Consider the following 23,933-nt stretch of genomic DNA (forward strand, 5'->3'; position numbering starts at 1 on the left):
CAAGGTGTACTTAAACATGTTATTGAGGAGAAAAATAATTGCACTGTCAAACTGAGGGTGGAACTGCTTGGTGGTTGCTTAGCTACACAGTCACACAGATCCAAACATCCCGCCCAGGCGCAGCTGCAAGTTATTTCTTCTGACACTGGACATTCACACACATCAGGGTAAGCTGCTGTACCTGACACATGCTTTCAGTTGGGCTGTATGTGTCCACATAAATGTGTTTTACCTGACTTTGACTTCTGGCTCCAGCTTGTGGATGGCATCTCCAATTCGACTGAAGAAATGTTGTCTTAGTTGGTAGTTTCATAAATCATAAACTGTTAATCATATTTATTTAGCCAAACATTAATGTCAAATGTAATTCCCAGCACTTGGCCTTCTATCACCTGAAGAACATTTCCAGGATCAGAGGACTAATGTCTCAGCTTGCGTTCATCTTTAGTCACATTGATCACTGCAACTGTGTCTTCACAGGTCTGCCTACAAAGTGAATCAGTTTCAACTGATCCAGAACCACTTAGGTCTTCTGGTACTGGTCTGCTCTGCGTCCCAAGCACCAGAACCAAACATGGAGAAGCAGCATTCAGCTTCTATACACCTTTTATCTGGAACAAACATCCAGAAAACTGCAAAACTGTTTAAAAACTGAGCTCCTTTAGTATTAAAAACCCCTTTGTTAACTCACCTTTGATCTATATTAAGTGAAAAAAATTTCATTTTAATCTGCATTCCAACTTTTTATTGCTTTCCTTTTTGTGCCACTGCTATGTAATATTTTGTTTGCTGTTTTATGTTTTCATCATGTGAAACACTTTGAAGTTTTCCTTGTTGAAATGCACCATATAAATAAATCTGCCTTGCCAAACTAAGAATCTGCAACAGTTAACGATCTACTGATAAGCTCAAAGGAACCTGTCTAATCAAACAGATACGTTCTCCCATTATAAAGGAATGTTACTTTGTTTGTTAGATATTACACAGCAAACTTCAGAAGTAAATTATGCATCTGCGATTAATACTGTAAGTTATAGTGAAACACTTGATATAATATATGTATTGTATATAATGATTATACAGTGTAGCCTGTGTCTCTTACTTTGACATTTCATTTATTTGCTAAGTAGAACACATTATAACAGCAATAATTGCATTTATTTACCTCGGAGAGAGAAAAGCAGCAGTAAAAACCTTTGGCTGTACATACGCCAAGAAACACAAGAATTAAAAAAAAAAATCCTTATTATATAAAATCTTCTACATCATGACAAAAACATAACATATAAATTATGTGGTTTTTTATCAAAATCAAAATTTTGTAGGTTGAAACTTCAGTGTACAAATCACACACCTTAGGTTCCACAAAGTTATTTACTAAAAAAAAAGATTAAGTTAAAAACAGAAAACAAAGGTACATCCCAAAAGAGAGACACAGTGGTAACTTTACCTGATTACAGCATGCAGACGCTTTTCACCCACCACTGAGTGTGGCTATGTCTATTTAATTCAGCTAATAATAACGTAAGCATTTGTGGGCACTCACAGACTTTGTAAAGAGCATTGAACATTAATCTTAAAACCATGAAATAAGAAAACCACATATAGACCCTGTATGAACACGGAACCCTGAATCAAACATCAAACTCAAAGGTGTGAGTTTGATTTTCCAAAAGATGTCTCGTCTTCTTCACTTTCTGACCCATGAAAGTTTTTTTTTTTTTTTTTTCAAATATGACAACGTAAAGGACAAGATGGAAAACAATGTGACACCAGCTGCTCTAATGACATTCATACCAAAATCTTGTCTGAGCATCAACAAAGTGTATTGAACCTGCTAATCAAATGTAACCAAATAGGCAATAAAGATTTTCAGGAAGAAATAATTCATTTGTCCTGACTTATCTTGGAGTAAATACACTCAGTCGCTGTGCTGCTTCTTTGTCTTCTAGATCTATTAGAGTGATCAACATTTATTGATGCATAGTGGATTCTGTCTGTGTCTTGGTTGGTATCCTGGAAATGACAATAAAAGCAGAAAAAAATTAATTGTAAAACATTAAATAAAAAAATTAAATAAAAAAAACACAGCTAAGCCCAAAACCATTTATACGCCTGGCAGATTTAATTTTACAGTTATTATTATATTTAATTAATGTTTTTCTATTGACTGGAGGAAATATTTACATTTTGTACTGGCCTGAGATTAGTGTAAATTCAAGGAGGCCTTTCACTCTCAAAGACTTAGACGTCAAATACCAAGAGAAACTCACAAAACTGTAGTCAAGAATTAAGATATTGATTGATTTATTACCAGTAAAGATAAAAATAGCAGATAAATATTTTTCTTCAATATTGACACAATTGTCCAATTTTTTACATATAATTTTCAATTCCTATCAATTCATTCAACCAGGAAGTGTAAAAATGTTTTACACTTCCTGGTTGAATGAAAGTAAATTTAAATCCAAATATGCCAAATGTATGAATAATTTTTTAGATTAACTGTATAATAGGTGTAATTTTAGGCTGTAACTTATTGAGAAGAATCTCACCTCAGTGGCAGTAGTAGGTTCGGGTTCTGGTTATGAAACACAGAAAATTATTCATTGAAAATATATTGTCACTGAACAAGAAAGGAATGAGACATTCTTTATTATATTACCTGAACTTTGGCAGTACTTTTTATTTAGCTTGCGTCCCAAAGCAATCAACAAAACAACAAGGAGAGTTGTCAAAGATCCAGCCAAGAAATATACCAGGTGCATTTTCTCACCTATCAGAATAACAGAATAACTTTGTTTTTGTCTGCATTCAAGATTTGACTTTGAAACACAAAATACTTGTACTTACATGAGAGGCTCAGCTTCGTCCCATTTCCAAACACAACATGTCCACATGAAGCAACAGCGCAGTAGTAGGTTGCAGTATGAGACGCATTCAGGTTCTTCATCGACAGGCTGTGCACACATATTTGACTTTTTGTGCTGGAATTGCTCATACACTGATCCTTCCTGCTTCCATAGGTGTAAATGAGTCCTGGTTGAGATTCCTCTGAGTTCCTGAACCAGTAAACGTTGTGTTCTCCATCACAACTATCAATCTGTACCAAACAGTTCAGAGTCACAGAGGCTCCTGGCTGGATGGTTTCAGATTCCAACTGATGGACCGAAGCTTGGATGTTAAAACCTGGACCTTTAACACTGACTGTGGTTCCCTTTCCAAAATACAGAACTTGTTTATAGCTAAGTGCACAGTAGTATGTAGCTGAGTCTGACATTTTTAGATCTATTATTGTCAAATAATGCAAATGTTCTTCTTTCTCTATGACGTAATGTGAGCTATTCTTGAATTCCTCATAGAAGGTGACTTCTGTACCGTACACAAACATGCTGGACATGAGCTTTGGCTTCTGTCCAAGAGTCTGCATGTACCAGCAGATCCACGCCGGCTCATTACCTTCATAGGTGCATCGCATTTTCACTTTTTCTCCAACACGAGCCAACAGAAAACCAGTCTCTTGATTCAGTGATGACGACATTGTCAGATGTGTTTCCTGAACTGAAAAAAGTGAAAATTCAAAAAGGAATCAAGTTGTTTAACATAAGCCTGTTTCAGAAAGCAAAACCTAACAAGAGAAGTATTTGAGGAATTAGAAACAAATCTTACCCTTTACTCCTAAAAGAAAACATATCAGGAAGACCAGCTGTGCAGATGCCATTGTGTATGGATTTTAATGTTGAGTGAAAAGAAACTACATGTCTTCTCAACTCTTAAGAGACAAGACTGCAGTTCATTGGCTAGTACCAAGTGACACATTTCCAACTAAGGAAACGTCACATGTTCATAGCTACCAGTCGTGTTAGCCTAAATGCATGTATATATAAAAGACAACAAAAAAATTTGAGGTTATTTGTTCTTTCCCCTTTGTTGTTTACAGTTGAACACATGACATTTATCTTGCTAATTTAATCCTTCATAACAGTCAAGTTATACCAATATGCATTGGCCGGTAACCTAATGGAAAACATATGGAACACACTCTATAGCACAGATTCAGCACCGAAACAAAGACTATTACCACCCATCAGCGGCTACTTTCTTGTCGTAGCCTATACCCATTCTGAAGCTAGCTACTGATCTCATTAGTGATAGGTCGTTACCAGTAAATGAGCAACTGGCCAAGGTAACTAAGCCAATCAAACAGTAGCTACTCAGCTGTGTTAGCTTTGGAGAGGCTGGCGACTAGCATGCCCTAGTTGGTCACCCACTGGATTACCTTCTTCCTCTGCTAGCCATTAGCATGAATAGCCGACTGTTATTCTTGAATAGGCTGGCAACTGTATGTAGCCTGGTCATCCTTGACTCATACTTTATTCTTTAAAGAAAATTTTACTAATAAAAATATTTGGCATACAATATTTGTATCATATATTAGATGCACTGATGTGTTCTTTTGACGGTTTACTGTAATCCAACATCACACCAACATGGCTTCCAATTCAGCAAATGGCTTAAGGGCGATTCCACCTTTTTTTTATTGATATAAATATTTTGCAATCACCAACAAAGAAAATTACTGTAAAGTATACATTATATGTTACAACTATTCTAATTACATTCTTACAAAAATAAAAATCAAGCTCAAACTTAGCAGAGGATATTGAAAATATTTGGGGTAATAAATTTAAATACAAAAATTTTCAAGGAGGTCAACTGAAATACATTTTTAGACTTCACAAAAAAATTTGTACTTACAGAACAAAATTAGTTCATTCTTCCAGTGTATGAAGAATGTGGGCTGGTTTTAGAGAATATCACATACATAAACAATATTTAATGCTAATCAAAAAATATTATTTATGCCATAGTCAATATTATGTATTAAAAAGTAGTTAATGTCCTAAACGGCCTCCTGTAGTTTACCATTTACATGCTCTCCATAGTGAGTAAGCATGGTGTCTCTTTCCACTGCTATGCAATGATATTCGCCATGACTCCACTTCCTTAGCAACGCAACCAGCAGTCACATCCTGTGGGTCAGCCGGTAGAACACAGGGACCAGGTGCTGAGGCTGAAGTCCTCACTGTGGTCCACCTGGGTTTAATTCTTAGTCTTGGGCCATTTTCTGCTTGTCTTCTCCTTCTCTCTCCTCCCTGTTTCCTTTTACTATTCAAAAATGGTATAATAAACCCATTTTATTTAAGCCAACTAAATCTGATGTTACATCATTCTACTTCCCCTTAGCTCCTAGCAGATCTCAACCTTAAACACTTACACTTACATAAGCTCAGGATGAGCTGAAGACAGAACAGAAACTGACTGGACGTTGATCATGGCCTCAGAGTTGATCTGTTTAGCAGAACTTCAGACTTTAAGGACCTCAATTCTCCCATTTTCCTGACAATCTTGGTTTATGCTAATGTTACACCTGAGACTGAGTCTAGAGCTACTGAACTCTCACTGTTCCGTTTTACTCTATACACCTCAGATTTCCGGTAGAAGGTAGACCTGTCATCTGCAGAAATACTGAGATGACTCTGCAGTTGTTGGTTGCATCAAAGAGACGGCGTGCAGAAAACTGGTGGACTGCTGTGTGGCATGATGTGTTCACTGTGATCTGTGAACAAAGGAGATGAACGTTTTCATGAAAGTGTTTTGTAACTATTTTCATCACGGGAAAGAAAGTGGACCTGATGGAGGATTATAAATGTCTCTGTTGTAAAAATCATCCTGTATGACTGTAGATCCTTCGCTGAGACAAAGCAGGCTGTCCAGCTTTAGGAAACTTTGAAGATCAAAGACTACTAGCTGTTTTTTTTGATGACTCTTTTAAAAATATATGATCTATATTGGTGACAGATGCTTGTTGCATGAATGTGTGCCAATAATCTTTCTTTGAAAACTTTTTAAAGTTTATTGGGACCAGGGCTGGATAATATGGCTGAAAAACTTATCGAAATATAAAATATATTCATGTTAGTCGATATAAACTATTGTCAATATTGATAAATATTGATTACTTTTTTGTTCTAAATATCTGACGTACAGCCAAACTGGTGGCATGACCTTTTCATTTTTTATATCCACAGTTTTAACTCCATATTGGTTTTTTTTATTATTATTATTATCTTGAAACAGTTATGAGGAACAGTGGTTAAACCTGAAACTGCTCAACAGGTTGTCGCTAGGTAACCCGGGAGTTACCTAGCAGCTCTTTGGTTGCTAGCTAGGTGGGTGGGTTGGTTGATGCCACCCACCTGGCTTAGCTGGCCATGAGAGGTTGACTGAAGAAAGCCTTTCCTCTGCCTACATCTCCCAGAATTCTATGCGGTTCTGGCTCAGAGTTCAGTGAAATTACTGAAAATCCTGTCAGACATATTATTTAATCATGTTGATACTTTGTCACTCTGGACAACTGATTTATTTCCCAGCTCTATTTGGGACTTGTTCATTTCCCTCTGTGGCACCTACACTCACACCGCCTCATTTCTCATCTTCACAAAGCCGATTCTGACATTTGCTCTGGTCATTTTTGCTATTCAGTTTGTTACACGGCATGTCCTGTAAAACCAGATTTGACCATATCTAGCCTTGACGAGGGGCTTCAGGGTGGACGTCCTGTGCTGACCTGAAACTTATGCTTCCCCCAGTGGAAACTTCAGCTGTGCAGATCACACCACCACTTTCACCACATGAGTAGGGGGTAAACAAGAGACCACATGAGAATGAGAGATGCACTCGGCACCAGTGGTGATATTTTTAGACTTTGGGGGATTTTTATGGTGATTGTTTTCTGTTTTCAAGTTGCATGTGCAGAGATGCAGAAGCTTGTGAAATATTAATTTCTTATTTAATGGAAACGGTGCAATTGTGAAGTTGTGTTTCTTAGACATTAGCAGAAAACAGACAAAGATTTTCACACATTTGTAATGAAAAACTCAGCTAATATGTTGGGTTAAGTATAAATAGTGATAAGAAGTCGGAGGGTAGAGGTGTTATTGTAAAGCAGCAGGAGAAAAGCAAGCTGCATCAGAGCTATGACCACAGAGACATCCTGTCAGGACGGAGGAGAGGTGGGGCCGACAAACCACCGGGGCTGAGGTCGATGTGAGCGGCCCGGACCAGCGAACTCAGCGACAACACTCTGTTCTCTGTATTAGTCAGCTGGCTGCAGAACTAAAAATACATCAAGTCTCATGTTGAAGTCAGCATCTGAGCATCAAGGCTTGCACCTGCAAATAATAAGATCTACTTTATGATCTGGTTCCAAAAGCAAAGGTCATAGCTCAAAGCCAACGTCTTTAGACACACAGAGCAGAGAGGGCTTTACAGATTGTTCGAGCTGCAGAGAATAGAGAACAGAAGCAAACCTTTTATGTCCAACCGCAGCATGTGGGCCTTTCAAGCAAACAAACGTTTACTTTGCAACACCTCTTAGATCTGAGTTTTTTTATTTGAAATACAGATCTCTTCAAACTCAATACCATATATGACCACATCCAAGTGCTGCAGGAACCAATTATTGACATTTGATTGCTTAGATCAGTTATTTGTATGGAGGGTAGACAGGAAGCTGCTCCCTGCTGGCAAACAGATGAACTGAGTACAGCTGCTGTTTATTTTAGCACCAAATTTTAAAAAAAAACTTATGAGATTAAAAATGCAGCATGTTTTATCAGGCTCATGTGGTGAACGCCGAGTTTGTCACTACAGTTTGCAGAGTGAGGCAACCTTAAAGGCAAACAGTAGTTAGTGCTATGCACCTTTAAAAATAATATATATATTTTTTTTTGCCATCTCACTATAAGTGTTAAATATGGCGACTATGGTGAAAGTTATCATCACTGATGTTTCTGTTTTGAAACATTCTGTCTTAGAACTTGGACATAACCACACTAACAACATGGGAGAAAATGGCAGCTTTTCTCCCAACCACAGCTCAGTGTGTTTATTCAGATTAAATCATCAGTGCTTTGATCCTGGTCAGCAGGGGGCACTGGACTCCTCACACTTTTATTGCAGTGAATTTTTCTTTTTCTTTTTTTCTTTTTTTTGTGAAACCTGAATGTTTGTCTCAGTTCTTAGATGGTTTTATGCTGTGGCTCCAAAAACAAGTAGGTTATGATAATAGATATGTGTGAGTGTGACTTTGCTAACTGACTGCTAGTTAAATTTAGTATCTAGATGTTGCATATCTATCTAGTATGGTGTACTACTGATCACACTCATGAAATAAACTTCTCCAGTCATCTAAACATATCAACCAAAAGGTTTGAACATTTAGTCTGTAGCTGTCTTACTGTTTACCTGGTCTTCCTCCACCTGTGTGGTGAAGGTGGTGTGGTCTGTCTGCACAGTACAAGTTTCCATTGGTGGAAACATCAGTGCTGGCTGAGCTCAAACACAGGAAACCTGACCAGGAGCCCAAAGCCACAACAACTCATCTCTGACCAAACCTTGATCATGTCGGATCCGATGTGAACACGACAGTCAGAGACAAGCAGGAACCAAGACAGTGAATTGGAGGAATATGTAAGAGAGCTGCAACTTCAGGTTGGTTTTGAGTATGCAGATTTTTATTGTGTCACACAGAGAGGTGCTGGGTTCAATTCAGTTAAGTTCAGTTTTTTATATCATCCTTACTCAATAACTGGCATTGTTGAGTAATTTATTTATATCCAAATGTATACAATCAAACCAATTTATGCAATAATAAGACATTTAATTATAAAGTACATTCCAGATTGATCCTACAATAATTACAATAATTAAGTTCAAATGTCCAAAAATAAAAAAGTATATTTTAAGCATTAAGACCTATGTTTGGTTTATTAGGCCTTACAATGAACTAACCTCATCGTCAGGTGATCAACAAGACATTACTTGTTACATTTTCACATTAAAAATGTATAAATGGAGCCATGCAGCTTCTCCAGCAAAAAGAGATAATAAATGTAAGAGTGGAAGAGACACTCTGGCCTTAATCAACTAAAAACAAAACCAACCAACATCACCACAGATAAAACATTCATGTGTCTGAAGCAAATACATGTTCTGAGTGAAGCGATGGAGCCGCTGGTCTTCAGGCTGTTTACTGCTAACATAACCTGAAAACCACAAACTCAACAGATGCTACTTTGTGGTTGAGAGACCAACGGTGAACCTCTGTGAGGTCAGCAAACAGGAAGCCTCTGCCTTGATTCCATTTACTTCACGTCACCCGTCACTACGAGCCCCGAAGACCAGCGTACGTTAAATAGTGTTAACAACAAGTCAGCAAGAATGTTCATTTCTGATTTCATGATGAGTTGGAAAACTCAAACTTTTCAGCCAGCACAATTGTTTACAATTGTGAAGAGGAAGGAAGATGGTTTTCAAATCTTTATACCCACAAATCAGTCTTCACTCCCACACAGCAATACATGTGGTTTAGATCTAAGTAGATCTAAAGCTTCTGAAACAAAACATTTTGATTTGACCTTTTTATCCACCTTTTAAGTATTTCATGCTTCCATCCATTCATCCATTTTCTCACACTCTTGTCCCATCGGTCAGAAGGGGTGCTGGTGCCTATGTCCAGCTGTCACATATTTGTTGAAGCTGTCTCGATGTCATGACAACATGTTATGAGAAAGATCATCTGTGGGAGAAATGCCTTCTCCCAGTGCTAACTAGAAACAACCAATGAGAGCCAGGAGGTGGGTCTTAATGCTGTCAATCACAGTATTGTATGGCACTGGTCATCTCACCTTTCCTCCTGCAGTTTCTCCCCATCAGCAGATCCTGTTGTGAATGATAATGCTAGTTAGCATAGCCACCGATGACAGCAGATAAGCAGTTTTCCTGTAATGGTAAGTTGTTTCTCCCTCATCCTTCCCCCATTTAGCCCATCTAGCAGCAAGTGTATGTGGTTGATTATCAATGCTACACAGCTCCAGGTGAACAAAGGACTTCCTGTCTGTCTATAGCCTTTAGGGCGTGCATTAGGGAAGACGTCCTTTTCCTGACGGAGACAGGAACTCCACCTCTGAAGAAAGATGACCCACTGATGTGGTTGACCAGTCACTGCTTTAACTGGCATCTGTCTCCTGGCTGAAGATAAGCTTAAGCTTCTTTGAAATTTTGCAGAAAGAATTGAAATACTTAATTGCCCAAATGCTGTCTCTGATCCTGTTGACAAATCAAAGCTGCTGCTTAATGAATTTACACATTGATTCATAAGTAATTCACGGTGATTTTCTCATGATCTGAGAAACATACAGAACCTCCTTATTCTACAGAAAGGTTAGAAAAATCCCTTCATGTGGCTGAATAAATTATAAAAGTGCAAAGCAAATACATGGAACTAAGTGATAAAATTATACAATAAGTGTATTAATAACAGTAAAAATATATGTTTTTAGTCTTAATCAATGCAGTTTAAAATATTCTACAGTACAAACAACCATTATGGAGTGTAAATTGATGTATACCAGCTTTACATATTTTTTTCTTACCTTAAAAAAGGAAAATTAATTATCAGAAGAATGCATGTTTCTGAGTTCTTAATTGTCATGTGTTTTTTTTTTCTTTTTTCAGGAAGCATAACTTGTTTAATTTGTGTTTTTGTGATGGTTAAGTGATAACTTATTAGTTTATTCCTTTGGTTATTGCTTCTTGCTTAGTCTTATGTTTTGATGGTTTCTTATCTTCAACCCAGAACTGAAGTCAAGACATGGAGTCTTATAAGCACTTCTCTGTTTTATGATATTTTGATCTGTATGTTCTGCAACAATGGAGTCAGACTATTTCATATTGAACAAGAACTCAACCCACCAATCCTTATGACAGATTTTATTTTATTTTATTTTATTTTATTTTATTTTATTTTATTTTTTGCAGCAGCAGACTTGATTTGTGCACGTGATTGGAATCCATTTTCAAAAAAGTGATGTTGATTTGCAGTTCATGGGTAAAATAATAAAAATTGCAGATTCCTTCTTTCCGTTTTACCAAGAAACATTTTTATAACAGTCAGAGCAGCACATACTTTCTTGAATGCTCTCCCTGATGAAACTGGTACCTAAACGAAGTTCTTTGGGAATCTGTCTAGTTATAGCAGAAATGAATGAAAACCATCCCTTCTGATTTCTTTGAGTTAGACTGATGTTAAGTTAATGTTGCTTTTACTTTTCTACACCCTCAGCAGCTCTGTAACACATTTTTTTACATGCATACATTTGTTGAAAATCTGTTCTGAAATAAACTGTAATTTCTACATAAAATATTTGAAGGCGGGAACTGTTAGCTTTGAAAAAAATTCTGATGATTATATATATTTATTTTTTTACTCAGCTCTGATGTTGGATGATGCATATTCACTAAAATTGAATTACTTTAAACTCCCTGGGATTTTCTTTCCCAGAACCCAACATTTGCTGACTTCAGTCCACCTGTACCAATTTGACAGAAGGTCTTGCTTTCTGAGAATGACCAACAACTGTCAGTGAATAAGTGATCACGTTTCCTGAACATGACATGCTGTCACTCCTACTGCGCCACACAAGTACAGTCTTGACTATAAAGTGAAGGAAGGATTGAAGTTCCTTTCATTCAGCAGTTTGACCAAGATGACACCTGCACACTTCGTCTTCTGGCTGACATGCCTGCTCCTGGTGAACATGGGTGAGTTTGTGCTTTTGCATCTTAAGTGTAATTCCTTTGAAGTTTGTGACTTTGGTTTCATGTGTTAATTATGGGTGTGGTTCATTCGGCCTTTTTTTCTTTCCTCAGCTCTGACAAAAAACATCTCCTTGTCTGTCCGTCAGAAACGTAGCGTTTTGTCAGCTGAAGCTGGAGAGACTTTGACTTTGGAATGTTTCTATGAAACGGATGAGGCCGTCAAGTTCAGCTGGTATAAGCTAGCCTTGGGACAACAACCACGACTCATTTCCACCCTGTTCAAATATGGACAGGAAACTTTTTACAATGAATTTAAAAACAATCCACGCTTCAGCCTGGGCTCTGGAAAAGGTAAAAACCACCTGATTATCACCGAGCTGCAGCCTTCAGACACGGCCACTTATTACTGCTGCAGTGGTTACATGTACAGTTTTGAATTTGGAAATGGCACTACGGTGTTCGTGAAGGGTTCAGACTCGAACATGCAGACTTTGGTCCATCAGGTAGAATCTGAGGCCGTCCAGCCAGGAGGTCATGTGACTCTAACCTGTACAGTAGAAACTGGGAGCTGTGATGGAGAACACAGTGTTTACTGGTTCAGGAACAACAGAGAATCAGTTCCAGGACTCCTTTACAGCCGCAGAGGCAGGAGCGACCAGTGTGGAGAGAAAACTCAGGAGCAAACCCGTTCATGTCTGTACCGCCTGCTGCTGCAGAACCTGACTGGGTCTCAGGCCGGAACCTACTACTGCGCTGTGGCTTCCTGTGGACACATAGTGTTTGGAAATGGGACCAAACTGGGCTTTAAAGGTAAGCACAATGCTTTGGAAAAATATGATGCGTAGTTTTCCAGAATCTGAAATATGATGTATTCAGCCTCAAAGAGCAAATACTTGCTACAGTAATTTAGGGCAAACACTTCTCCATCTTCCCCGTCCTTACAGAACTAAAGCCTCATAGCATGACACTGTGACCACCATGTCTCAGTTTGGTGTTTAAGGTGATTTTTTTTCCCACCACAACATTTCACATGTGGCCCAAAAGGTTTAATTTTCATCATGCCTAATCAGAACACACACACGTTAGCTGAAAAACCTCAAACTGGACTTCTAATGTCTGTCTTTCAGTGATGTCACTCTGCTCCCACTCTTCCATAAAGTCCACACTTGAAGAATGAAGTGCACACTTTATAGTTGGACTTCTCCACTGCTTCCTCCCTGACCTGTCTGTTGCGTTCCTTGGTCTTCATGATGCTGTTTGATCACTATTGCTCTATAATAATCAATGAACAAATGTGTTTACTCATTCTTCAGATTTTTACTTGAAATAAATTTTGTGAATAATCAATGGTATTAAAATAGAAAATTGGGCAAGTTTAGGTGAAACAGCACCATCAAAATGTAGATTCACACAAAAACTAAAAATACTCAAGAAAAAAAGAAAAAAGAAGAAAAAAATATATGTAAGTTTAACAATAATAAACTATACAAGATAAATACTGTGCAGTTGTTAGAAACAGAAATTTTGTGCTCTGATCAAAAGGATGTGTATGGATGACTTTTTTTTCGTAGTGTGCGTAATGTTCATGTGTATTGAATATAAAAAAGACAGTTTATAAAACTGTATATCAGTGCAATGCATGGCAGCAGAAATAGAAGCATTGACGGTGCTAACAGCAGCTGAAAGGAAGTTTCCACGGTAACGCTCCTTGGCGTACCCAGGATGCAGCAGTCTGTCACTGAAGGAGCTCTCCAGTTCAGTAACAGCAGAGTCCTAGTGTCCTAGTCCAAGGCGTGTTAGAAACTAAGCTTTTACAAGTCACTGTGAAGATTCTTTTTTTCTGACAAAAAGTATAAAATACTTTCTGACATTTTTACAGATGAGGTGATTTCTATGCATCTTCTTACTGGAGCTTTGGCCTTCATTTCCTTCTTGAGTTTTTTACAAGGTCTCTTGTTGTTCAGGATTTATAAGAGAAAGAACTCCAACACCTCAGGTACCACAGCTGCTTGTTTCTAATGTCTGCCGACTGAAAATGGCATCGGGAAACTAAATTTGTGTTCTTTTTCAGAACCTCTTTCCAGATTCTCCCATGGTGACACAGGAACTGCAGAGGTTTCTATTGTTTCCATTACTGGTTTTATTTTATTTCATAAAATTTATCTGGACACTTTTTATTTTACCTATTAAATCTTCATATTTCAATGTGTTTGTGCTAACAGAGGGAAGACCAAGATGAAGAAGACCTCCAGTACGCAGGTTTGAGGCTCCAGAAGGTTTACACATCAACAAGACAAAACCAGAGAAATGAGATCACTGACTGTGTGTACTCTGCTGTGAAGAAGTAAAACTGGAGTTTAGATTTGTATGATCATGACATTAAAAATGTTATAACCCATCAATTGTTATTAATGTTGCCACTGGCAACCTCTTGCAAAAAAGGTATTAAGATGACATAAAGCTGTATAGTAGAGAAAGGTGATGTTTATTGTAATAAAATATATTTGGGTTGGTCTACTTAGACATCAGACTACACATTTATGACCACTGCTTGAACTTTTCACATTTTATCAACCTACAACCTCAAGTGTAAATGTATGTTTTGGGATTTCATCTTATCCGTTCACCTCAAACGTGTCGACTGATTTATAAATAATTTCAAAGGTTCAGAACAACTAGTGATTAAGCACATTGCTGTTATTAAATTTTCTTATAACTTACAAGCCACAGAAATGACAATACTGAAAATCACAGAAGATTTTCTTTAGTCATCTGAACTGTTAAACATCCTAAAGAGCCTTTAAAAAAATCCATTTAATCTTGATCTACTTCATAACTCTTCAGTCCACAACAAACAGAAAGTTTTCTCAATATTCAGGGATAAACAAAACAATTAAGCTGAGCTCAGAAGTACAAAAAATTTTTTCCACTTAAATTCCAATTTTATTATTTCAATTGCGTAATTTACTAAGAAAACACATTTTTAACTTTAAGTATTTAATCACATTATCAGATGAAAATTTGTCCCATATAAGATGAATACATTTCTGAAATGTTTTTCTATTTCAGTCATCTGGCAGTTAATTTTCTGGTTTATTGGGTTACATACAGCAATGAAAGAAGAATTAATCTCCTTGGATGTTTTATTATCATCAACAATAACAAACTTGGCTTTTTTGATAAATTAATTTACAAAATAAACTTTGATGTCAATGTGAAAACGGATTATAAAATAATAACAAAAATATTTAACCTAAAAGAAGTGACTACATAAATATTCATCCGATTTATGATCACTGACCTAATTTGACAGAGGTCCAGGCAACTGGTGCTAGTAGTCTCACAATACGTGGCATGGAAATCACCTGAGGTCCATTCACTGGTTAATCAGTAGTCCTGGCAACCATTACAGCATAAAAACACAGAAAATCAGAGGGGTTTTTTCTCACCTACACCAGCAACACTTTTATTCACATGTATTTATAGTCACACTTGCAGTTTTTCAGTATTTTTTCAGTGTACTCCGGTAGCCCAGCAACGAGATTTCATTGTCAAATTCACTGTCATGTCTTTGTGCAATGACAAGAAAGAAAGTCTAAGTTTAAGTCTAGGAGAAAATGTGATGAAAAAGTATCAGTCAGGAGATGGATATGAAATTATCTCTAAGGCCCTGAACATCCTCTGGGTTCCAGTTAAATCCATCATCAAGAAATGGGAGGAATATGGCCCACCTGTAAATCTGCTTAAATCAGGTCGTCCTCACAACCGAGTGACTGTGCAAGAAGGAGACTAGTGAGAGAGGACACAGAGTTACCATGACAACACTGAAGGAGGGAATGGGCATGACTCAAATCAACAGTTTGTCAAACAGAACCAGGAAGACTTCATGGTGAAGAAGAAGAAAGTTCTTTGGTCCGATGAAACCAAGATGGAGCTTTTTGGTCTCATCAGACAAGACTCTACCAACACTGCCCATCACCACAAACACACCATCCCCACTGTGAAGCATGGTGGTAGCAGCATCATGCTGTGGGGATGCTTCTCAGCAGCTGCCCTGGAAGGATTGCAAAGGTCAAAGGAAAAATGACGATTTGTTTCTATCTTCAGGAGAACTACTTTAGACAACATTTATTTTCCAGCAAGTTGAAGACAACAAGGTGGACATTCTGGAGTGGTCCACTAAAAGCTTAGACCTCTAACCGATCCTGTTGCAGCAATCTCCCACAATAAGCATTCTCATTGCATGAGATTGCTTAAAAGGCAACAACAATGTAAGCTACACTGTTGCTGCATGCTTGTCTAGGAGTGAATGAATGAATGACTTGATGCAATCTAACCAGTTTCCTTAAACTTATTAACCAGACTTAGAATAAACTAAACCTGACTTGAACTAACCTTACCATGGAATCTGCGTGTTGGATTGTATTTATTTCCAAACCCACATCTGTGATTCCACTAGTCAAACAGAGTGGGGCTGTGTACTGAAAGAATGCTGCTGAGTCTTCAAATACTTTCAGTTAAAAGCCACAAACAGACCGAGAGTGTCAGAGATAATCTAGAGATCGCTGCATTGCCTTGATACTTCAACAGTCACCATGCTGCAACATGTGGTACCTCTAGGGGGCACTGCAATACTGTCTGCACCAGTTTGGCAACTTCTGGCCTGAATAGCTCAAGTAACATTATGTAGACATGTCAAATAAATGTAACTAATGTATATTACAACATAACAATAATATAAAAACATATCCCTTGTGGTGCATAACACAGTCTGTACTGAAAAAAAACTGTTCTCTACATTGAAGCTGTACAATGTCAAAATATATTTTTACAAGCATCTCTTACATTATGACATCACAGATTTGACTGTGTCTGACATTGAAGTAGACAGGCTAAATTGATGGAGTTATTGACCTGACCGACAACCATTTAGAAAATAGATTTCATAAAGTTTGGCATCCCTTCTTTGGAGAAATCTTCTACTATTATCCCAAAGAAGCCCACCTTTATTTAGATTAATAAATTAATTTTTCTTTCATACATATATGTGGCTAATTGATGTTATTTTCATAGCATTATATTAAATGGCATTATTCATTTGTTGTATCTTTTTTTTCTGCTGTGCAAATTTGATTTATTTTACCTAAGCTTCGTTTTGCTGGGTGTGTCTCATGTTTGTGGACTAAAATCTGTTAAAATTTGGGTCTTGTACTGTTTCTATCAATGTATTGCTAAAAATCAATAAAAAGACATTTGAAAGGACTGAGAAACTTTTGTGTGTGTGAGACCCAGAGCTCAGGAAGAGTTGTTGTTTTGGGTTCTGGGTTGGGTTTAGGACTAAGGCTGAAAAAACGATTGAAAAATGAATGGAAGTCAATGCAAGGTTCTTGTGAAGATAGAAAGACATACATGCATGAGTATGTATGTGTAAATGTAGGGGTAGGTTGGTGGTTGGCAGAGTGTGTGTAGAGTATGCATGTGTGTATCTGTCACCTGTAAGTGCAGACTAGTAAAAGTGAAAACACTCAGCATCAGAGGGTGGGAACTGCAGCCTCGACTCTTGAAGGCGACAGCAGGCGAATGGGCCGGTCGCCTCCAGCAGCCAAACGCCTGACACAGACGCAGGTTGCTAGGAAGCCACCGTGGCGGGTTGAGCCTCGAGCCCCCACACAAACAACACCCCACCAAGGTGTCTCTTTCTCATGCAAACGAGTCAAATGGTCCTCTGGTGGAGGAGTGAGATGTGTGAGCAGGAAGCTGAAGTTGACACCACAGACCACACACATCAGAGAACACTAACACCACTTCATCTGATCTGACTTTACCCATCACAGCTTTACAGCCGTAGTTCACTGGAGTTTGATCTGTTTTTGTTTTTTGTTTTTTTGTGCTTTTGTTAATGTCTTATTTGTTATATAGTTCGTTCTTAGATATTTACTGGTTTTGATTGCAAATATTCAGTGGATTTTTTTCTTGTGCTTCTGTTTGAGTAATAATATTTTGGAAGAGTAGATTAGTTTCCAGACCCTTTTTTGTCATCACAGCTGTAAGCCTTTTGGGTTTTGTCTCTACCACCTTCTCTGGTCTCAGGTGTTTGCTACTATTGTAATTTAGTTGGCACTACATTTTGAAGCGGAAGGTTACACTCTGTTATAAAAGCAACACAGGCGGATCCTCGTTGTCTCTGTGTGTTCCAGACAGCAGGGCCGCGTAGCTACCAGTTAAATAATGTTTCCTGTTTCCTATGTACTTGATAAGTAATTTGGTACTTATATAAAGATGTCTACATAAACTGCAGTAGGTGATGAAGAGTCCAGACGTTCCTGTGAAAATAATAGGAGTCCCGCTGCAGAAGAGGCAACAGATATTTATGCTAATTTTTCTGGACAAAATAATCCAGCTGAGTCATACTGGATGTAATTAACATGTGTAGCTTTTTTACATATTCTAGATAACAGAACTTAGATCTGATCATTCTGTTGTAGCTCTGGCTGTGTGTTTTGTCCTGCCAGAAGATGAATCTCAACACCAGTAGCACTGACTGTGTCTCATTTTTCCTTTCCTCAAAACAATATTCTTATTTGTGGCTTTGCATTTTCGCAGGTTGCTGTGGTGTCCACCTGTGCACTCTCCTCCCTCTTCATGTGCCAGTGGAACAGGTTAATGACCAATAGCACTACATGCTCTTCTGACTGCTGCCTGAGCACTGACAGTCATTGTCAGCCCAGACACAGCACTGACCACCAGTTTTTATGATGACCCGAGTGTCATGGCGGAGGGCACGCACATTACTGGATACAGCTCTGACCTTCTGCATAATGGCCCATTGTGCATCTGTCTGATGTCTTTGTTACTGCAGCAGCTCCTGACCACTATCATCACAGTCTGGGTGCCTTTAGGGTCTCCCAAAATGCATTTCTTCTGGCAATGCTAGAGGCTGAGTTATAGCTGCACTTTTAGAGGATCTTGTTGTGCATGTACTTGCAAGGCAAGTCGTGTGGCTTTTATACTTGGTCTAGTTCTTGGTGCAGTATTCTTTGAAAATGACGCATCTGCTCTACAGGAACACATTCCAAATCGTCCAGTTTGAGTGAGAGGTGGCGTGCCCACTGTGCACTGGGCTACAGAGCGGAGGTGCATGACCAGGTGCCGCAAGGCTAATGTACACGGTTGGAGACATTGTGATTGGTGCAAGCATCCTCACGCCAGTTTAATGCATCAACTATGAACTTAGCTTAAAAGCCAATGCTTTTGGAAAGTGATCTTGCAGAGAACATTCATCTGTACTGCCATTTATATAATCGCTGTGTGTGAGCTCCTTTTTGGAGAATACCACACCAACGTCTCTGTCAAGCATAAAAAATACACCTTTTGCTCAAAAAAAAAAGTGAAATAAAGTGAACCTATTAAAGCATGACTATAACTCATCCCTCTGAAGTCTCTGCTGAGGTTCTCCTAGGCGTTTATTTTGATCCTCCACCAGAACCTCCAGCTTCACGACTTTAAATCTGATTTTGATTTTACGGCTGCTTTGTTCTACCAAAATGTCTATGATTATAACCAGCAGCTCATTTATGTAGAGCAGTATGCACCACTTTTATGAAAGCAATTTAGCACTCCACATTTGAAATTTTTTAAGTTTTTAAGAGTACTGCACCAAGAACTGTAGTGTTATGCATGTAACCCAAAAAGTTACATTTTGGTCTCTTCTAACCAGACCTTGGTCTTTCACATGTTTGCTGTATTTCCTACATGGCTTGTGGACATTATTTCAAACAGGTCATTATACATCTAGCAGTTATCCTGCAGACAGATTATTCAATCAGAGTGATTAGTCTCTGCAACTTCTCCAGAATTACAGTGGGCCTCCTGGCTGCTTCACTGATCGATGCTCACCTTTCCTGGCTTGTCGGTTTAGTCTGCAAGAGACGGTTTAGTCTCTTGCAGTCGGTTTAGTCTGCAAACCAACTGCAGACAGCCGGTTCGTAGTTCTCTGAGCTGTCTACCTAGCTCTGAGAATGAACAGCCCTCTGTGAGACATTCAAAGTTGGTAATATTATTCTATAACTTAACCCTTTAAACAACTTTACCTTTTAACTTTACATGTTACAGGTGCTTCCCTTCTGCCTCACACCTGACTTGAATGGATGGGTGATTAACAACCTTCTGCAGCACTTAATGCAATGCAGAAGAGGTCATGCAGTCATTTGAATCAGCTGTTCTGGAAGAGAGACACATGTAACATATGCAGCTCAGTGGTCCATGAGGACTGGAATTGAGAAACATTGATGTAGATAAACTTCAGTGTTTGCAGCAAGATGCTGCATATCTTCATTGAGTCTGTTGTGGGGACTGTAATCTCTTCTGCCATCACCTGCTGTGGCAGCAGCATCAGAGCCAGGGATTTAAAAAACCTGAACTGGGTGATAAAGAAGGCTGGTTCTGTTCCAGAGACTGATGTGGAACCTCTGGAGATGATGGTGGTGAAGGATTGTTCAAAGAAGTCACTGTAACTATGTTTATCCTCTTCACAAGACTACTTTAGAACGACAGAGTGCCACACTAGGTTCAGAATAAAGTAGTTGATAATAACCAAACTGGTTAGTTTACTGATGGTATTTAAATAATTAAACTTTTTCAAGTTGAATTGCATATTTCTAAAGCTAAAGTTTGGTCAAGAAAAACAAAAGCCTTTTGACGTGAAGTGAACTGTTCACCACTCCCCTTTCTAATAAATCCCCCTACATAAGAAGCGGCCAAACTGAGACATTGTTGTATGCAGAATGGAGAACTTCATGCAGATAACAGCTATACTTCTCTGCAGCCAAAGTAAGTAAAATATTAAATCATGTTCATCGTGGACTCCATTTTAACTGTGTGTTCTTTAACTTTAACATGTGAATCAGGATTCCATTCTTACTGATTTATTTTGTCGTCTTACAGTTGAATCTGCTTGTTTCAGGTTGGATCTGTGAGTCTCTAACTGTGGAGGTTCATCCTGGTGAGGACATCACTCTGTTCTGCTCCAACCTTTCTTCATCTCCAACCCAGACAGACTGGTTCAGAGTGATTAATGGAACCAAACCCAGCTGCATCTCCTCCATGTACGGTCCTGAAGGTGAAGCTTCGTACTGCCATGGATTCCAAAGTGAAAAATTTAACATGAGCTCCAACGTGACGACTGTCTTTCTTCACATCAAACAAGTGGACCTGATGGACTCTGGATTGTATTTCTGTGGATTTTATAGAAAGAAACATACAGTTGTTGGCAGTGCAACAGAGTTAATCATTAAAGGTAAGTCTGACTCTGTGTACCTTAATATTCTAAGATCGTCGCCGTTGTGATTAAAAGTTATTGCAAAATTTAAAAAAAAGAAATAACTGACCAAAAAATATCATCTGCACTTTCAGCTCATGAAGACTCCAAAGATGAGGAGGATTCTGATAATAAAAGTAAGTTATTTGTCTTAGAAGAGTTCCCTGGATTTTACTGCAGTAAAAAATCCCACTTTAATATGTAAATATTTACAGAAGCTGCTGACCAACTGATGGACCTGATGCCTGGGATTTTAGGTGCTCTGACTGCTCTTCTCTCTGTAACAGTCGTTGTTCTGGCTGTTAAAAACAGGAGACTGGAGAGAGGTACAGTTTGATTATATCACTGTACAACTTATTTTAAAATAATTTAGAACAGAATAATAAATATCAAATCAGTAATTAACTAACCAAACTTTTCCATTTGTCTTTTTAGCTTCAAGCTTAAAGCTGCAAAAAGAAAGAAACAAGGTAAACTGAGTAATTTAAACTGTATGAACCACAGTTACTATAGTCAACTAAAATGAACAAAATCGCGAAAACTGACATGAACAGAAAAGATAACTGATGGTAGAAAACTAACTGGAGCAGTATCGTGTTTATAAAAATAACTACAACATACTGAAACTAGAGATATATTATCCTTTGTTTTTGTGATTGTGACTTTCTGACTGCTTGCTTCATGATCACAGTCATTGACTTGACTGTTGAAACCTATCAGATGGATTCAGCTACACCTAGATTAGTGCTTCCCTACTAATTTTTGACAAGTGCTAAGAAGCACTTATCACTCTGAGTTCATTCAGTATTTATGAGTAGATAACTGAGTACAGATAGGATTTTTCTTTTTATGTGGATGCATATTGAACTGGCCATGACAAAGCCAATAACAAGTCTCTGCTGGAGGTGTTTGAGTTATGTACCGATTCAGAAAGGGTGTATTCTGATGTCAAACACAAGGATATAAGAAAATATGAAGAAGACACGTGGATATGAAGAATGTTGACACTCTGAAAAAAATCAGGCCTCAATATCTTGAGGCCTGATTTGGGGAAGAAATATCCCCAAATCAGATCAGCTACCAAGTATGTTGATCTACATTACTTTGTAATAACCACACACCCCAGAAGTGACTCTCAACAACTGTAACTAGTTAGACATATATATTTAGAAGCTTTCAGCCTTTGTTCAATATCCCAATAAGGCTTTGAGCTTCTGTGTTAGCCTCTGAACTCTGACCTTTAGTGGACTTAAACCATGTCTAAATATTTGGTATTTCCCAATAGGAGCTGGTTATATGTTTCCATAAAATATGAACCCTTTCTTGCACTGTATTTATTCGCTGATTAAGTAAATACAATCACTCAGGGCAAAGAGCCGTTCAAAAGAATGGGGTCGTAATTGAAGGTTACATTACTATTCATGCATTACTATGACCCAACTTTGGATAAGCAGAAGATATTAATAAGTTAAACATGTTAGATTATGTTTTCTTTCAGCTTGAAGAAACTCTGATGTAAATAATTATGTTATTTTAGGTGTTATCCACTAGATGCAGTTAGTCAGCGTGGGGCGCACCACAGCAGTGCAGCCCAGGTCAGGCAGGCCTACATGTGCCTGATGGGATGCTGTGTATCATAATAGAAAGTTTTTAAACTACTTTTAATTATTAACTGAGCTTAATGTATTTGAGGATCAATTGGAATATATGTGTGATTGAATTAAAATGTTTTTTTTTTCTTTTGTAAAGTGTCTCAAAATGACATTTGTTGTGAAATGGCGCCATATAAATAAACTGAATAAAACTGAGTTGAATGTGACACGGTAAACAAAATGGCTGCCACGAGTTCAGATGTTTCTCTTCCATAATACTGATTCCTCTGTTTCCAGACTCTGGGCTCTTCTGACCTTCACTCTTCTCTGCTGAGGTTCTTTCCAAAGACTGAACAAATCATGAAGGCGACAAAACACATCGCAGTGGAGACTCATGTTCAGTATACCAACAGCACATAAATATCTTGTATATTTGGCTGAAAATGTTTGTGGTGAGAAAGTTAATTCAATGCAGTTTATTTGTATCTGAATTAGAGACAAAACTGTTAAATGTCTATTAGCTAGTATTTAAAAAATCTAGTTAAACTGTATCCAGTTACTTTATACATCCCTACGTCAATGAATGATTTTTATTTTTGTTATGCACAAGAAATTATTTCATGTTGTATAAAAAGGGCTCACATTAGACACATGCAATGAGGAAACTGAGACTGAAAGTCATCTGGGCTCCTGGAGGTCTGGGGGATGGGCAGGGGAGATAAACATCAGCTCATTTCACAGGAAGAGGCAGCCCACTGTGGTCAAGTGCAACTGAAATCAGCAGGTCTGCAAGATAATGAAATCAAAAGCAGACTAAACTCACCGAGTCATTTTAGATTAAATATCAGCCTTTGTGTTTATGAAGTTATTGTTAATGTAATAAAAGAAAATTAGCAATCATCACCCTGTATCACAATCATTCTTTGCCATTCAACATATTTGTAAACAACAGTGAATCTGGTAACCCCGCCCCCATGTTACTTTCCACTGAGGTGAGATTTTACCACATAGAAACTGGCCTGTAGCTCTGCAGAAAACAAAACATGTGCAACAAAAACTTCTCACACTAAAGCACGACTCCTGTCCTTTAAACTGACCCTCTGCAGAAACTACAAACTGTACAGGAGTTAGAATAGAATAGAATAGAATAGAATAGAATAGAATAGAATAGAAATGTCCTGTATTGTACTGTATCTCACAGTGGGAAAATCCAGGTGTGCATGTAGAAAGTTAAAGGCAAATGAAACATGTATATGGATCTAAGATAAAAAATAATAATAAAAAACAAGGGTAAATATACAACATGGGAAAACTAACACTCGTTAGTATTATAATAGCATACTCAGGTCAAAAGAAAACAC

The 23,933-nt window shown here is 38.0% G+C and overlaps 3 protein-coding genes across 3 annotated transcripts; 2 read left to right on the top strand and 1 right to left on the bottom strand.

Annotated features, from left to right (window-relative positions):
• Window positions 1-1,769: 1,769 nt before the first annotated feature.
• On the bottom strand, window positions 1,770-3,541 carry LOC106946776 (uncharacterized). The gene is made up of 3 exons (XM_015031394.1): window positions 2,854-3,541; window positions 2,760-2,776; window positions 1,770-2,016 (listed from the first exon to the last, which is right to left on the bottom strand). Exons 1-3 carry the CDS (start codon window positions 3,539-3,541, stop codon window positions 1,888-1,890), a joined length of 834 nt encoding a protein of 277 aa, XP_014886880.1. The 3' UTR covers window positions 1,770-1,887.
• A 7,871-nt stretch (window positions 3,542-11,412) lies between these two features.
• On the top strand, window positions 11,413-14,061 carry LOC106946823 (uncharacterized). The gene is made up of 5 exons (XM_015031469.1): window positions 11,413-11,667; window positions 11,776-12,474; window positions 13,544-13,660; window positions 13,736-13,779; window positions 13,887-14,061. The coding sequence occupies exons 1-5, from the start codon at window positions 11,613-11,615 to the stop codon at window positions 14,010-14,012; spliced, it is 1,041 nt and encodes a 346-aa protein (XP_014886955.1). The 5' UTR covers window positions 11,413-11,612; the 3' UTR covers window positions 14,013-14,061.
• Window positions 14,062-20,238: 6,177 nt separating this feature from the next.
• On the top strand, window positions 20,239-23,475 carry LOC106947067 (uncharacterized). The gene is made up of 6 exons (XM_015031857.1): window positions 20,239-20,493; window positions 20,627-20,959; window positions 21,076-21,117; window positions 21,196-21,306; window positions 21,416-21,450; window positions 22,870-23,475. Exons 1-6 carry the CDS (start codon window positions 20,448-20,450, stop codon window positions 22,990-22,992), a joined length of 690 nt encoding a protein of 229 aa, XP_014887343.1. The 5' UTR covers window positions 20,239-20,447; the 3' UTR covers window positions 22,993-23,475.
• Window positions 23,476-23,933: the final 458 nt, after the last annotated feature.

The sequence above is a fragment of the Poecilia latipinna genome, unplaced genomic scaffold (assembly GCF_001443285.1).
Source record: "Poecilia latipinna isolate Pla-1442-1.1 unplaced genomic scaffold, P_latipinna-1.0 Scaffold14, whole genome shotgun sequence".
NCBI classification, from domain to species: Eukaryota; Metazoa; Chordata; class Actinopteri; order Cyprinodontiformes; family Poeciliidae; genus Poecilia; species Poecilia latipinna.

Excerpts from the sequence above, each read along its gene's own strand:
- LOC106946776 (XM_015031394.1), bottom strand. The coding sequence starts at position 3,541 with ATGTCGTCATCACTGAATCAAGAGACTGGTTTTCTGTTGGCTCGTGTT.
- LOC106946823 (XM_015031469.1), top strand. The coding sequence starts at position 11,613 with ATGACACCTGCACACTTCGTCTTCTGGCTGACATGCCTGCTCCTGGTG. Across the intron at positions 11,668-11,775 it reads CCTGCTCCTGGTGAACATGG|CTCTGACAAAAAACATCTCC; the intron begins GTGAGTTTGTGC and ends TTCTTTCCTCAG. Across the intron at positions 12,475-13,543 it reads GACCAAACTGGGCTTTAAAG|ATGAGGTGATTTCTATGCAT; the intron begins GTAAGCACAATG and ends ACATTTTTACAG.
- LOC106947067 (XM_015031857.1), top strand. The coding sequence starts at position 20,448 with ATGGAGAACTTCATGCAGATAACAGCTATACTTCTCTGCAGCCAAA. Across the intron at positions 21,118-21,195 it reads GGAGGATTCTGATAATAAAA|AAGCTGCTGACCAACTGATG; the intron begins GTAAGTTATTTG and ends AAATATTTACAG. Across the intron at positions 21,451-22,869 it reads TGCAAAAAGAAAGAAACAAG|ACTCTGGGCTCTTCTGACCT; the intron begins GTAAACTGAGTA and ends CTCTGTTTCCAG.